General features: G+C 36.5%; 2 protein-coding genes across 2 annotated transcripts; both read right to left on the reverse strand.

Moving 5' to 3' along the window:
* Positions 1 to 257: 257 nt before the first annotated feature.
* LOC109828731 (stem-specific protein TSJT1-like) lies at positions 258 to 3,675 on the reverse strand. The gene is made up of 5 exons (XM_020395661.1): positions 3,422 to 3,675; positions 1,195 to 1,435; positions 855 to 975; positions 654 to 763; positions 258 to 519 (listed from the first exon to the last, which is right to left on the reverse strand). The coding sequence occupies exons 1-5, from the start codon at positions 3,622 to 3,624 to the stop codon at positions 484 to 486; spliced, it is 711 nt and encodes a 236-aa protein (XP_020251250.1). The 5' UTR covers positions 3,625 to 3,675; the 3' UTR covers positions 258 to 483.
* Positions 3,676 to 10,353: 6,678 nt separating this feature from the next.
* LOC109828732 lies at positions 10,354 to 13,355 on the reverse strand. Its single transcript, XM_020395662.1, has 10 exons — positions 13,352 to 13,355; positions 12,602 to 12,661; positions 12,304 to 12,528; positions 11,991 to 12,232; positions 11,689 to 11,901; positions 11,505 to 11,609; positions 11,313 to 11,429; positions 11,055 to 11,191; positions 10,589 to 10,943; positions 10,354 to 10,500 (listed from the first exon to the last, which is right to left on the reverse strand). The coding sequence occupies exons 1-10, from the start codon at positions 13,353 to 13,355 to the stop codon at positions 10,426 to 10,428; spliced, it is 1,533 nt and encodes a 510-aa protein (XP_020251251.1). The 3' UTR covers positions 10,354 to 10,425.
* Between the last annotated feature and the right edge of the window lie 2,252 nt (positions 13,356 to 15,607).

Genomic DNA, 15,607 nt, shown 5'->3' on the forward strand with positions numbered 1-15,607 from the left:
CATGGGCTTGGATCTATGTAGTAGCCTATGGGCCCTCATGTTGGGCCTTTAGAGCACTAATAGCGATTGTAAAGATGCGTCAAGAGCAACCCTCTCCTTTCTCCTCGCATCGCATTCCATAGTAGTTGATGCCTCTCTGTAGGAACTTTTTTTCGCCTATTATCCCAGCTTTTGGATCGTCAGCTCACTCCAATTTCATGATTCAAGTATGCTTGTTTGTTGTATCCGTAGGCCTACTGAAGTAACTTTGAGAGAAGATTTTCCTACTTTTTGTAAGCATCTATTTTCACATTGACGGAACAAATCTTACATCACGACCAGGAAATAAACAAAGAAGAAGAAAGCCCACATAACGTACTGCTCTTATTTCATTTCATTACATTACTCAGGTAAAACCAAATTAAAGCCCAAGCCCGGCCTTTAATTCTCCTGTACAACACATGCTCTCTTGCTCGGACGTTGGAGACCGTTACAAACGAACTCCTAACATGTCTCCATAGCAACCGAGCCCTCCTCCACCTGAAAATATCAGCATCAAACAAAATAGTTAGTTAAGAGACGATGAACGGTTCGAATGGATTGTTACCTGAAAATATCATGTACGTGAGTTGAATCTTATTCATGTAGTTATTTCCTGGAAAATAAATTGTTACCTGAAAAGTGGCACCACACAATTCCTCATCATTTGCTAGTTTCGCGGTCACCTTGTTCTTGGGCTTCTCATAGCTCTTCAGCCCCCCAAGCTTGTTTGAATAGAAACAGCCTACAACGTTATGGCGTAGTTAGAACGAAAATGTTGGTGCGTATTAATTTCGTACCATTCGTTGTTCTTCGATTTCAGTTGTAGGTTTAACCTCGAGGAAATGGTGCGAGCGACTTGCCACATGATCCCTTGAGCAAATCCACGTCGTTACAGAAGGCGGTGCATCCATCCGAAGTTATCCCCCAATATAACGGAACCTTGCCCTCAGGATCCTGTCAATTACGATTCGAGCATATAGTAAACAAAACATATTCATACTAGACCAAAACATGTTCATCCTGAACAAATTACATTCAATCATCAGCTTTCAGTATGCTAATCATGCACATGTTTACGTGGAAGTACCACGTAATCTTGCAAATCTTAAAAGAGGGGTTTCTGGAAATTTATATATCTTTCGTATTATTCTTGACATGTACACGTATACTTACTGACGATACGAGCAAGGTTGAAGTGGCTTTGTCGAAGATGACGAAGGAGAAGTTCCCGTTAAGGTGACCGAGCATGAAGTTGGTCGGATGTGGAGCTCGGTCCCTGAGAGTCTTATAGGCTTCTATCAGCAGCATGGCCTCATTTGCTCCTTTTGATAGGCCATAGTGATGCCTTAGGCTGCCAAGGTTATCAAGAACTCCTTCGAATATGCAGAATATGTCATCCTTGGCTGCAAATAACCTGCGCATATCCAATGTAGTCGATAGATAAAGTATTGAGAAGTTCACGAATTGTTCGATAAAAGAACCATTGAAGAACTTAATTAAGCTTCAGGTGAAATAATAAGGATTCTCTGTTCCATCCTTTTTCTCAAAATAAATAAATCACTCGGGTGTTTATATGCGATAGTACAGAGGGTCTACCCGTCATTAACTCTAAAAAAAAAGATGCTTGTCGTATAGAAAAATATCGGTTGGTGATAAAAGCGTGAGGACAAAAAAAAAAAAAGGAATGGATTGACGTGCGCACATGAGCAACAATTATGCGTGCTGATCACATTAGAAAAGGACTAAGGGGCTGTTTGGTTGGTTTCCTAAAAACCAAAAAAAAAGGAAATTGAGTCATGGAAATAAAAAAAGTGCAATTTTCACCATTTCCATCCCTAAAACTAACCCACAACATCCAATAAAATATTATTTTCATCATACAACTCATCTACATCATCCAATAAAATATTATTTTTATCCAACAACTCATCTCATATCATCCAATAAAACAAACCAAACAACTTTTATGGGTCACATCATCCAACTCATCTCATCTCATCTTTAAAAATAACTCACATCATCCAATAATATTGTGACAACTCATCTCATCTCATCTCCATTTCATCTCCACCCATTTCCTCAAAAAAAAAACAAGGAAATTGATTTCCTTAAGTGTGGGTCACATCATCCAATAATATAATGACAACTCATCTCATCTCATCTCATCTCCTATTTTTAAGATTGAACCAAACACAAGAATAGGACCTATTATAAGAAATAGGTTTCTTATTCTTTGATTTCCTTCTTTTTTATCCAATCAAACAACCATCCAACAACTTTTCTTAAAAAATCACTCACATTATCCAATAATATTGTGACAACTCATCTCATATCATCTCACATTATTTGATTTCCTTCTTTTTTTAGCCAACCAAACAACCATAAAACAATTATTTAAGAAAATATGTTTCCTATTCCTTAATTTCCTTTTTTTTTTTTTTGCAAACAAACAGCCCCTAAGCAAACATGGAAAATATTTCAATTATTGAATCTATAGCTGACTAGTTTTAAATAGAAGAGGCAAGAAACGGATGTGAAGCCTCTTTTATGCGAAATGTCATGGTCAGGGTACCTCAAAAGATATGCGGATTCTTCAATTTTCTGCCCATAATTAAATATTATTGCTTATTACTGACCAATTTCTTGCAAGCCATTTATTTCCTCTTTGCAATTTCGATGTTTCCAACTGAGAAATCAGGACCCAAGTTTGAAATATTCCGATTTTTTTCTCCCTAGCGCATAAAAAGTAAAAGAACTAAATTGGTAAAAAGGCCTCCATCAGTTCAGAACTCAGATCAACTTTAAAAAATAAAAAATAAAAAAGTCCTACATAAAGAATGACATAATATCCTTGTGATAATTAATTACCTTCTAAATAAATAGCTTTCATCTCCTACAAATAGAGTTGAGAAAGTTGATGTATATACCAATATTTAATAATAAAGATGTTGGATTAGAGCATCTCCAACAGCTTTCCTATTTTTTACTTTTGGAGAATATAGTTAGGTTTTAGGTCCAACAGATTCTCCATCTCATTCCCTAAAATAGGGATGGAGGAGAAAAAATGAGAAAGCTTCCCCAAATCTGCAGCATTCTCTAAATTTTGGGAGGAAAAAATGGATTCTTCAAAATGAAGAAGTTGTTGGAGTTGGTGTAAAAATAATTTGGAGAATATGACTTTTGTTTCCCTATTTTAAAGAAAATTTTAGAGAAGATATTGAAGATGCCCTTAGTTTTGATTCGCGATATCTGTTTTAAGATCGATCAGTCTCATTTTTCCAAAAGGTCCAATCAGCCCCCAATCTTAAATACATAAATTATACACACTTACTTAGTAACTTAAAACATTTGGGATTAATTTGGTTATCAACCTCCCTCTACAAAAATTTACGAAACAAACCTCGGCCTGAAGGGAGACTGGTGAGCATGAGAATATGCTAAATGGGCGAAGGAGCCAATCTGCAGAGAAACTGCAGGCTCTGAGCTCCGAAGGAATCGAGTCACGAGCTCCGATCCCCGAGTTTTCGGCGACGGGGTTCTGCTGCCGGCGGCCACCAGCTCCGGTGGTGGATCCACCATCTCTCCACTGAACACGGCCAACATCTTCGGCTCTGAACCTCTCTTTCAACTGGAGCAATAATAATTAAGCACGGAAGAGCAAAGGGAGGAGTTTGTTTTCTTATATAGAGAAGTTCGTCATGGGCAGTTTGGTCTTTTCACATCATAATTCCTTGTCCTATACAACAATAGACCTTTCGTAAATGAGTTAATTGCACGTAGAACCCTTGAGGCATGTTGTTTTTTTACTTACTATCCCTGTAGCTTCATTGTTGCGGATTGACTCCATGGTTGTATTCATTTGGACAAATTTTGAAAACCATCCTATTTCAGAAAATAATTGTAAAAACCGACCCATTCAAAAAATATTTATAAAAATAATTATAAAAATCGACCCATTCACAAGCACCGACCCAGTTTCAGCTGTCGGGCTAAAACTAGGTCGGTTTTAAAGAAAAATCTTCTTAAACTTCACGGGACTTCGAGTCCCGTGAAGTTTTTGTACATAACAAAACTTCACGGGACTCGAAGTCCCGTGAAGTTTCAGAACATAGTTTGTCAAAACCAACCCAGTTTCAGCTAGACGACTGAAAGTAGGTCGGTTTTGACAATTTTTTTTAGAATAGGTCGAAATTTGTGATTTTTTTGTAAATAGGATAGTTTTTAAAATTTGTCCTATTCCTTTTTGACTCTTTTACCTCTCGAATAGACTTTTAATTTTACTTTGGGCAACTGCCAAAATTTCACTTAGGATAAAAGGGTACTTAAAAAAAAAGAAATAATCCAGGAGGTCCATCTGCAACAATGAAACTACGGAGATAGTGTAAATTCAAAACAACGACACTGCAGAAGGTCGTTGTTGCGATTAAACCATTGATAAATTATGATACTTCATTCACACTTCTAATGTCGTGATTAACGCATATACACTATTTTTCACTTATCATGCATCTATTCCTTTATACAAATGGAAGAATTCAAGATTTACTATTTTATGCTACAGTAAATGTTACAGTAATACTTAGTATTATGATTGCTGTAGCATCCATGAATTTGGGGGTACTGTAGCATTTTAAAAAATGCTAATTTTAAAAAAATCACTGTAGCAGAGCGTGATATTACAACAATTCAAAAACATTGCAATAGAGCGGATACTGTAGCAAATCAAAAAAGTCAAAAAAAATATTGTAGCATAAAAAACATGGATTACTGTAGCGGGAAAAAAAGATATGTCCTCCTTTGCACGGTGTTCACACTAGTTTCCTATCAATGCCAAGAGCTCTTGATATTTAAACAAAATTCTCTCTCTTTTATGTGTACTTGTCACATGGATATCACATGAGGTACTGTTGTAGCCTTATCTCTAGTGTATTACAGAAAGATCACCTATTTTTTTGAGAAAGAATCCAATGCATTCATCCATTTCATTGATCAAAGGTTGTCATTCCTCTAGTTCATCACTACGAAATGGATTAGTTCTATTATTTTCTCCTTTTTTATTTAGTACAGATATAAATAACAAAGAGATAATCGAGTTTGGACATCAAGCTGTTAGTATTTGTTTGTAAAAACAAAATAGTTCCACATTGGATTTTTGAGCATTTTTTAGAGGTCTAAAAACATTTTAATGATATTGGGCTTTGATAAATGGGTCAAAGCATAGACTTCTAAACCCGCGTGCGGGTAGCGCGGATAATGCGCGATCTTGACACGATTATTAGACGCACTTAGCACTTGGTACGCTTGCTGCTGCTCAATTATTCCAACTTTTTACTATATATATTTTTATTTTACCAACACAAGCTAGCGGTCCACTGAAAAATAATTTAGAGTATACAACAGAAAGAATTTTGAACACTTTCAAGCTAATGTAAATTTTCTTCTCAGTATACAACAGAAAATTAAAAATTCCAGCAAGCAAATATGAAACTTTCCACCAATTCTCTGTGAAACAAATTTGTAGGATTGTAGATTTTTTGAGAGAAAAGTCTTGAGAAAGAAGTAAGTTCTGATGTCTGAAATGGTAGACTATTTATAGGTTTGAAAAAGTATCTCCAACAGTCATAAATTTTAAAAAACACTCATTGGAAAAAATAATCACTTTCGAACAGTTAATAAACAACCATTTTTCAATAGTTTACTGTCACTTGTCTGTTGATATTTGCATAAATTAGAAAAATTAAAATAACAATAATAGTAATAAATAAAAAATAATTTAGAGGTCTTGCTGGAATTTTTTCCCTGAAAACAGCCATTTTTCTTGAAAACTATTTCTTCAAGAAAATTATTTTTTCCAAGAAAATTTTCATATTTGCTTGCTAAAATTTTTAATTTTCTTTCTGTTGCTCAATTTTTCCAACTTTTTATTAGCTTGAAAGTGCTCAATAATTCTGTCTCCTTTTTATTTTAACAACACAAGCTAGCGGTCCACTGTAAAATAATTTAGAGGTCAATAAGTGACAACCCCGGTAACGCAAACAGTGAATCTGTAACATTTAACCCTTAATTTGTTGGAGTTGGAGTTGTACAGGGCAAGTATTTCATCTAAGCTTTGGAAATTTAATTTTTTTTGGCTTGAAGATAGTGTAAAGTTTTTACTTCTTATGTCCAGGAGAGTGTAGTTTACTGTACTCTACCTGAAAATAAAATCTTAGCTCCATTCTGGGTCACAATGTTGTCATTAAAAAAAAAAAATCGTAAGAACAGGTGGATCCACTCAATGTTTGTGGTTTATTGCTAAGGTTAGAAATGAAACATTAGATGTTTTAGAAAAGTATGACAAAGAATATAAACTTTATTAATTGAATAACCATTTTTAACTTTTTTTTATTTTTTATTTTTTTAAAATCTCTTTAAATTTTAAAATATATGTAATTTTACAGAAAATGCTAACAAAAAAAAATATTATTAATAACTTGAAATGACATAAATTACAAATACCAAAAATTATAAAAATAAAAGATGATAAAAATAACTTTTTTATTAATAATCAGTAAATCTTTTACAAGTATAAATTTATTTCAGAATTCGCCGCATCACAATAGATGAGTACATTCAAACTAGGTTGGCACCTACTCACATATATCACTATCATTTGCAACTGTTTCTAAAATAATTTATTATAAATTAAAGTTAAGAAATAAAAATTACAATTTGATGAATATTGTTTAATTTTTATATCTATCTGCTAGTCTCAACTCTTTAAATTTATCTTCAATTCCATCCATCCGATCGATGCATTGTGTTCGCTTCTTGTACCTCCACCAATCTTATAAGCACATCACCGCTTGTACAGTATACGAATCTAAGCATGTCCTGTGGTCGTCGATCAAACGCCCTCTGTGCTGAAGGTGGATTCCGAAGCTACCGTCGAAACCTGCACTGTTAGTAAGTCACGAACCATGGTGGAAAGTATAGGATATGAAACTGATATATATACTCTCCACCATTACAAAATATCTAAAGTATTTCCTTGATATTTAACTAAAAAAGCAGATAAATATTCATCTATTATAAAAAACTCTAATGATGATCCAAGTCCAGATCCACCAGTTAGCTTAGCTACCATTACATACCTATTAAAACTAACACTTACCTCGGCCTAAGCTCGAAGGCGCCGAAGCTGTATACTGTTGTGCAGCTACACCATGTCTAGCTGCATACTCATCATATAAGGTTTGAAAATAATTTCTAATAGCTAAATGATGAGAAGTAACAATAAGGGTGGATCCATCATCTAAGTCTATAATCTGTCTACCATACAATGATTGTAACAAACTTCGAAGGCTAATATCCTTCAAACATGGATCAATAAGAACCCCAAACCAAAAATATAAGGAATAGGCCTAAAATACTTATTAAATTTGCTATTCATTTAAAAAATTATAGCTCCAAAAGTATCATTCATATGATATTTATTAAATTTTTTTGAATATTTAAAATTTGTAAAGTAGCTAAAGTAATAGTTCCAACAGCCAGATAATAACATTATAGCATCATAAAAAACTTGTAACATCTCGTTTAAATTACATATAATTATCCATTCAATTTTAGTTATTACATAAGTGCTACCAGAGTTAGAACTAGAAGCATAATAATTTATAAAATCATTTATAATTTCTTTATATTCTACTGCCACACTTAACATTGCTTAAGTGAAATTCCACCTATGGTCAACATCTTTTGAAATTAGTTTGGGTTTATATTTTTTTTTGCAAAATTATTTCCATCTTTTAATTCTTTGTTTAGAAGCATTATGCATATTAGCAACTGTTATAACATTTTCTATTATAGGTTTAATTTTAGTAAATGCACTTTGAATAATTAAATTTAAAATATGACAAATACATCTAATATGAAAAAGATCACCATGACATGACAATGACAGAGTTGTTTTGATAAAATCAACAGTTATATTGTTATTACTTGTATTATCTAGTGAAAGAAAAAATATTCTTTGATCAATTTTTAGTTTCATAAGTTCTTCAATTATTAAATTTGCAATATTAATAACAGTATGTGACTCTTCAATTATAATAAAGAAAACAACTCTTTTAAACATTTGCCAATTTTTATCAATCCAGTGTGCTGTGATACATAAATAACCAGTTTATTCTCTAGATGTCTAAATATCAGAAGTTAAAAAAATTTACAGTTTAAATTTTTAAAATAAGAAATTATTGTTTCTTGTTTCTCCTGATAATGTTTTAAAATATCACGTTGACAGGTTTGACGAGAAAATTTTATAAATACGGGATAAAAACTATGACAGGTTTGACAAGAAAATTTTATAAATGCGGGATAAAAACTATCTCTAAACATATCTTCAAATTTATCATCTTCAACTAATTTAAAAAGAATATTTTTAAGAAAGATAAACCTGATTACGTATTTTTTGACTCGGGCAGCGTCATAATTCTAACTACCGAGACTACCGGAAGAGGAGGATTGAGAAATCATAGATTGTCGGATATCACCTTGAGGATTCTAGCCTTTGTTGTGTTTTTTTATATGGCGTTTGAGGTGGTTGGTGCCGCTTTTATGATAAGTTTGGAAAGTCTGGCCGCACAATGCACATTTAGCCTTCTGGGTGAGGATCCTACCGTGTTCATCCTTGGTGACGTCTATCTTCTCAAAAAAATTTCACACATCGGATCTCGGCCTTTTAGGAGCTCTTGGTGCAGATTCGTCGCCACCAGATTCGGGATTAACACCGGTAGGATCGGTAGGAGATAGGTTTTGCTCTTTATAATCAGATTCGAAAGCCATTTGATAGAAGGATTAGAAAGTATAATAGATTATTAGAGAGTATAAAAATGTATAAGAGAGTATTAGAGAGAAGTAGATGAGTTTTGGTGTGAGGAGAAGAAGTGAAAACCCCTATCTATTTATAGAGGCAGTCTCCTAGACAAATGACCAAAAAACCCTCATAAAATAGCCGTTTTTGACCGTTTTAGGGACAAAATGGTCAAAACGGCCAACTATAGTCATTTTGAGCCGGGCCGGGCCCGGCCTGACCATAACGCGTCACCTTCGTGACCGTTTTCGCCTTTGCGCCGGGCCGGGCCCGACCCGACCCGGCCTGGACTTTGCCCCGCAACGGTCACCTAGGGTGACCGTTGCGGCCGCGGCCAGGCCGGGCTCCGGGTCCGAGCCCCCGGGCCTGGTTTCTGTGCCCGCGCATTTACCGGGTCGCGGCACGGGCGGTCCGTGTCGAGAAGACCGGCCGCCGTCTGACCCGCGGTTCCGGTCAGCCAGCCCCGGGCCCGACGTGCTTTTTGGACAGCCCATATATATATATATATATATATATATATATATATATATATAATATATATATAATAATATATATACTATATATATATATATATATATATAGGGAGAGTTTCTAATAAAAACCTCCTTAGCCTAAAAACTAAAAACCTCCTTCATCCATTGGATCTAGATGAATCCAATGGCTGGGATTCAGTCAAACAATCAACAGACACATGCATTAATTACCTCATTAATTATCTCAACGCAGTGAATCCAGATTCACTACCTCAACGTATCTCAAATCACTGCAGTGAATCCAGATTCACTACAGTGAATCCAGATTCACTATAGTGAATCTGGATTCATTGCGTTGATGTAATTAATACATATGTTTAATGAGGTAATTAATGCATGTGTCTGTTGACTGTCACTAGTAGAAAAACGACCAACCTAGACGGAAATTTCCGTCTAGGTTGGTTCATCTAGACGGAAATCCGTCTAGGTAGATTGGTTTATTCTGTTTCCGTCTAGTTTGGATCAAACTAGACGGATTTCCGTCTAAATTGATCAATCTAGACGGAAACCAACCTAGACGGAAGTAACATTTCCGTCTAGGTTGATAACCTAGACGGAAATCCGTCTAGGTTGATAACCTAGACGGATTTTCGTCTAGGTTGATTATTGCAACCTAGACAGAATTTCCGTCTAGGTTGGTGCAGTCTAGACGGAATTCCGTCTAGGTTGCTATTTTTCCAGCAAAAAAAATATATTACAATTTGTATTTCCCTGTACAATTACACCAATACATGAATACATACAATAAATACTGTATATATGAATACATCCAACCATCCAAATATAATCAAGATTTTAGACAATTCCATTCAAACCCAAAAATATTCAAATCCAACATAATGCACAGATCCAGCCATAATATAATCAATTCCAGCATAATAAACAAATCCAACTATCTACTTCAAAATATGCATCAACCAAGACCGTCTAATATATACATCCAACAAGCATATAAGTATTGTTATAACAGATAAAGCTGTTCATTGCATTAAAAATCCACAAAAAACCTCATAAACCTCATCGGTCGTCGTCGTCGGCAGTATCTCTATCCTGGTTACGAGAACGTGTGCTGCTCCCTCCAATATCTCCACTCTGAATGGTCAATTGAATAATCATTAAGGAGTGTTTAATACATATTAAATATAAATGAATTTATTATTTTAAGAAAAAAATAAGGTACCTGAGTGCTGCTCTGACCAGCACCGGAATTATCGCCAAGCGAGCTTATAATCCGTATAACACCACCATACGCGCTATGAGGAATCGCACCGCTTAAATATTGCATGACATACCCCAGGAGATCATCCATCGAGTTCGCCGTCAGCGCAACTCTTGTCATCTCATTAGTCACCTGGATATGTAGCTCCGAGTCAATCTTGTCAAGCAAATATGCAGAGATACGTGCGACAAATGGCATAGCCTGGAACCGAGGCGGGGCTGCTCTCATGGATGTAAATGGTGTGGAGGATGCTGTGGATGACCTCATGCTTACGCCGGGTGAAGCTCCAACACCATGCAGAGGATATCTCCCTCTCCTATGTTTAGGGAGAAATAAATATTAAATTTACCTCTCGAATTCAATAATGATAAAAAAATATAAATAGGAATGTAGTATTCAAATTGATTCAAATTTTCTACATCCATACCTATTATGACCCATCAAATGCTGTGTGAGAGTAATGTTGTCCTCTGCAGAAAGCATGTGAGGGTCCGGCTCAGATTGTTCCTCCTGCTGCGACATATACACAGTTGCAGCCTCCTTGGATGCAGCCTCAAATCCCTCCTAAAGCACAAATATATAATTAATTCATGGTAAAGACAATGTTATTTGTGTTCTCATTTCCTCATAATATTAACAACAAAATAGAATTAATAATACTACACAAGATATGTATAACTCTCACCACCAACTCGAGATTTGCCTTGATCTTATCTCGATTCTTCTCATCACCCCTATATCTATCACGGAAAATGCCATACGCCGCTTTCGCCCTCAAGTGTATTGGCATTAATGATTTTCCCTGTCATATTATATATTATCACACTCATAATCATACTAATCATTAAATTCATCAAAACTTTAGACGGAAATCTACCGTATCCTGACAATAAACATCCTCCAGATTGGCATAGGAGTGTGAGCCCAAGTGGTGGTCATGCAGCTTCTTTCTTCTATTTTCTGACCCCTTCGTGGATTTATTCTTTTTTAAAAGAAAAAAATTAGCAAATATGCAATAAATTAATATCTTAAAAGTATAAAGTAATTTTCATGAAACTAACCTTGGAGGCATCGCTGTCCCAATACATGAGGAGAGCTGTGAAATGAACCTCGTCAACTCGGGCGTCGAGGTTTAAAAACCTCTGCCAGTCCTCCTCATACCTGTCATAGGTTTCATGTTTGATCTCATGCCTCCATTGTTTGAGAACTACTTCAACCTTAACATTGAACACATAATTCCAAGCCCCCTCAAAGTCCTCAAGGCAGAAGCAGTCCTGTAGATTTACATACACATTTAGGAAAGATAATTTAATATCAAATACTAATTATTAATAAATAAAAAGTAATAGCAATATGTAGTTACCATAAGCGCTGTCCATATCGCCTCGTATGCGCTCCATGGTAGTTCTCGAAATTGAAAATAAGGGTTGATAATGGTCGCTCTACGCACTAGAACCCCAATATATGCATTCAAGCGGGTCGACCATGGACCAACGGGCAAATTAGAACTATTCCACCGAATTATTGCCCTCATTCCTCTTGGCGGTTGTTTGGAATCAGGCTTACCTCCGCCACGTCTGTTCTCGATACGATCCTTCTTAGCACCTACAATAATAACATGATAATATATCATATAATATACAAATGTGAAAATTAAAAGTATTTATACAATTTACCATTCGCTATCTCTCTTTCCTTTGCTGCGAGTGCAACCTTCTTTCGTGTCTCAATCATTTCACGCATTTCTTCTAATTTTCTCGCAGCACGTGTATGGTACTTCCTTGCGTCAGCCATAGACTTATGAGAGGCTGGAGGTAAAGGTAAACTAAGATAGTCCTGTGTCTTTGGCCGCAAGTCCGTGTGGAATGTATAAGATGGATATGTCGGTGTCCAAGTATCCCCTACATAAGAAAGGAGAATCATTAATATAGTTTTTAATTAACCATTATAATTGAGCATTATAATATTGAATACCTGCATCAGGGGATGGTTCTGGTACTGCATCAGAGGGGCCAGGTGATGAATAACCCGCATCTGCAACAAATTAATCACTATTAGCTAGATAATTAATAATTGATAAAATATATTAAAGTATTAATTAATTTTTATACCTGCATCCGGAGATGGTAGTGTATCATCAGCACCACTACTCGGCTATCTCGACGAGACGGGGCCATCCGAACCTAGCCGAAGGCTTCGGTTCGCTTTCTCCGTTTTGCCAAATTCCTCACGGTTTGAGAGATATCTGCATTCTAATATGAAGAGACCGTCAATTTGTAGTCTCTTTTGCTAGAACTTTGCACAGATCGTCCTCTTGTGATCTTCGTCTTGGCTTCTTGTAAATATGAGAGTCGTCAGATTGTAACTCCCGATGTTGATTGTGAAGGCTGTTGAATTGGGGCTTTCATTAGTTGTTGTGAAGGTCGTCAGATTGTAACCTTCTACGTGAAAGTCCTCAAATTGTAGCCTTCTGGAAGTCGTCAGATTATAACTTCCATCATCGGTGTTTTGATGGGGGATAAGCTATCTATTGTGATTTTTAGACAGCCTACAGGCCATAAATCCAAAAATCGTATGATGAGAACACAATTCATAAGATCAGGGGAGACCGTTAGTAAATACTTCAACAGAGTATTGCAAGCTATTTCATGCATACAAGGCAAGTATATGAAACAAGCACCGAATGAAGTGCCTCAAGAGATCCTAAGCAATCCATCATTTCACCCATTTTTCAAGGTATCATCCACTACCCAATTAGCATAATATTACTTATCTAAGCAAGTCATATATTACATTGACAAAGTACGTTGCACTATATAGGATTGCATAGGTATGATAGATGGCACACATGTGGATGCCATGCTACCTGCTTCACTCGTCGTGCGTTTCAGAGGGCGCAAAGGTGTCACACAAAATATTCTTGCGGCTTGCACACCAAACAAACTGTTCACCTACGTTTTAGCTGGTTGGGAGGGGTCGGCTAACGACTATAGAATACTTCAAGAAGCGCTATCTAGGCCGAAGCCATATGGCTTACGGGTGTACACTGGTAACAAGCTCGATAACGAAAGTAATTAGTGACTAATAATTGCATTTTTTCAATTCTAATGACATTACTGTGTAATATGTAGATAAATATTACTTGTGCGATGCGGGGTACACAATCCAACCGGGTTTTATTTCCCCATATCGCGGTGTTCGTTATCATCTGAAGGAATTTACGGGTCGAACACCTCAAAATAGGAGGGAGTTATTCACCCTTAGACATTCATCTTTGAGGTCTAAGATTGAAGCTACCTTCGGTATATTGAAGAGTCGTTTCAAGATACTCACAGCAAAACCCCACTACCCCTTCCCCGTACAAGTTGACATCGTTTTGGCATGCACAGTTCTCCATAACTACATTGCAACAGTGGATCCAGATGATGAGTTGCTCAATGAGAGCTTCGACTTTGAAGAGGAAGCTCTTGTAGAGGAAATTAATGAAGAGGCCAATGTTATGGATTTCACTCAGTCCCAATCAGTAAGAGAACAAAATGCTTCAAAGGATGAGTGGAGGTCTCGTAGAGATCAAATCGCTTTGGACATGTGGACCGATTATTGTCATAGGTATCGGCATGGTGACACATCTGAATCTGCCATGTGATTTGTGTAGTTCCAAATGCAGTACTTTTATGTATTACTTGTTGTTGGTTTTTCATGTAACTTAATGAGCCTTACTTTTCATCGAGACATGGTGTACTTTATGATGACTATGATGGTACTAGGTCAATTTCCCTATTTATCATATATTCACTCGTTGTTGCTATACTTACACTTGCATGGTATTCATATATTTGCTACTTATCATGTTTTGGGCAGCAAATTACAATTGTTGAACTATAGGGAATGGGAGACAAATCATCCTACGTAGGGAATGATGTGGGCAAAGAGCTTACTACTCACTCCCCTACTTCAATGGCCCCACCACCTCCACCTGTGTTTCCGTCCAGCAGTGCATTCAATCAAAGTTACAATCCCCTCTTTCAGTCAGCCTCACCCTTTGTGCAATCATCCTCAGTATTTCCAAATGTACCGCATTACGATGGTAACTTTTTCCCCATGATAAACCCCATTTCATCTTACATGCACATGCTCAGTTCTCCACCACCTTTGGCACAAACTGTGCAAGGGTCCAATTCTTCCGGACAATTTCATTCTCCAACGAGTATTACAGGGGCTACTTCTGATTCAGGTAACAAAAAAAAGGTTGGCAAACGATGAAGTGGTAGCAACTTCGCCTTGCACACCAAGAAAAGGCAAAGCTCTTACCCATAAGAAACGGAAAAAACAGGTGGAAATTGAAGCCGCAAATACTGGCCCAACCAGATGGTGGACTCCTGCACATGATGAAGTGCTCATACCCTTTCTTGCAAATTTGGCCAAGTCTGGCCTTAAACCAGACAAGAATTTTAAACAACATGCATTTGCAATGACAGCGGCTGAAGTGAACAAGAAATTTGGTACTTCATTTGCCACCAAAAGTGTTGTTAATCATATGAAAACACTTCGTTCTTGGTTTTAAGACATGCAGGCTACTCGTAATATCAGTGGCGCAGGTTGGGATGAAGATACACAAACTATTATGCTCGATCCTGAGAGCTTTGACACGTGGAATGAGGTAAATTAACTTTTATTCCATTCAAATTTCTGTTGGTGTGAATGATGTAGTGTCCTATGCATTGTACTAATGATGTTATTGTTGCATGCATGCTAAAAACAAAAGTAGGCTTAAAGATTACATCAATAAGCCTCTAAAACATTACGAGAACCTGTCCGTCATTTGTGGAGATGATCAAGCACGAGGTGACTTTGCTAAGGCTTCAATGGAGAAATTTGGTGGTCAGGAGCCTATTAATCTTGCAGATGATGCCAATGAGGATGTCAACATTCCTATGACGCAGAAATCCCAGCCCACGGTCAACATGTTAGATGAAGACA

Source organism: Asparagus officinalis, unplaced genomic scaffold, assembly GCF_001876935.1.
Source record: "Asparagus officinalis unplaced genomic scaffold, Aspof.V1 AsparagusV1_Un6333, whole genome shotgun sequence".
Taxonomy (NCBI): domain Eukaryota; kingdom Viridiplantae; phylum Streptophyta; class Magnoliopsida; order Asparagales; family Asparagaceae; genus Asparagus; species Asparagus officinalis.

Excerpts from the sequence above, each read along its gene's own strand:
- LOC109828731 (XM_020395661.1), bottom strand. The coding sequence starts at position 3,624 with ATGTTGGCCGTGTTCAGTGGAGAGATGGTGGATCCACCACCGGAGCTG. Across the intron at positions 764-854 it reads GCTCGCACCATTTCCTCGAG|GCTGTTTCTATTCAAACAAG; the intron begins GTTAAACCTACA and ends ATAACGTTGTAG. Across the intron at positions 520-653 it reads TGTGTGGTGCCACTTTTCAG|GTGGAGGAGGGCTCGGTTGC; the intron begins GTAACAATTTAT and ends TGATATTTTCAG.
- LOC109828732 (XM_020395662.1), bottom strand. Across the intron at positions 11,610-11,688 it reads GGGACAGCGATGCCTCCAAG|AATAAATCCACGAAGGGGTC; the intron begins GTTAGTTTCATG and ends CTTTTAAAAAAG. Across the intron at positions 11,430-11,504 it reads ATGTTTATTGTCAGGATACG|GGAAAATCATTAATGCCAAT; the intron begins GTAGATTTCCGT and ends ATAATATGACAG.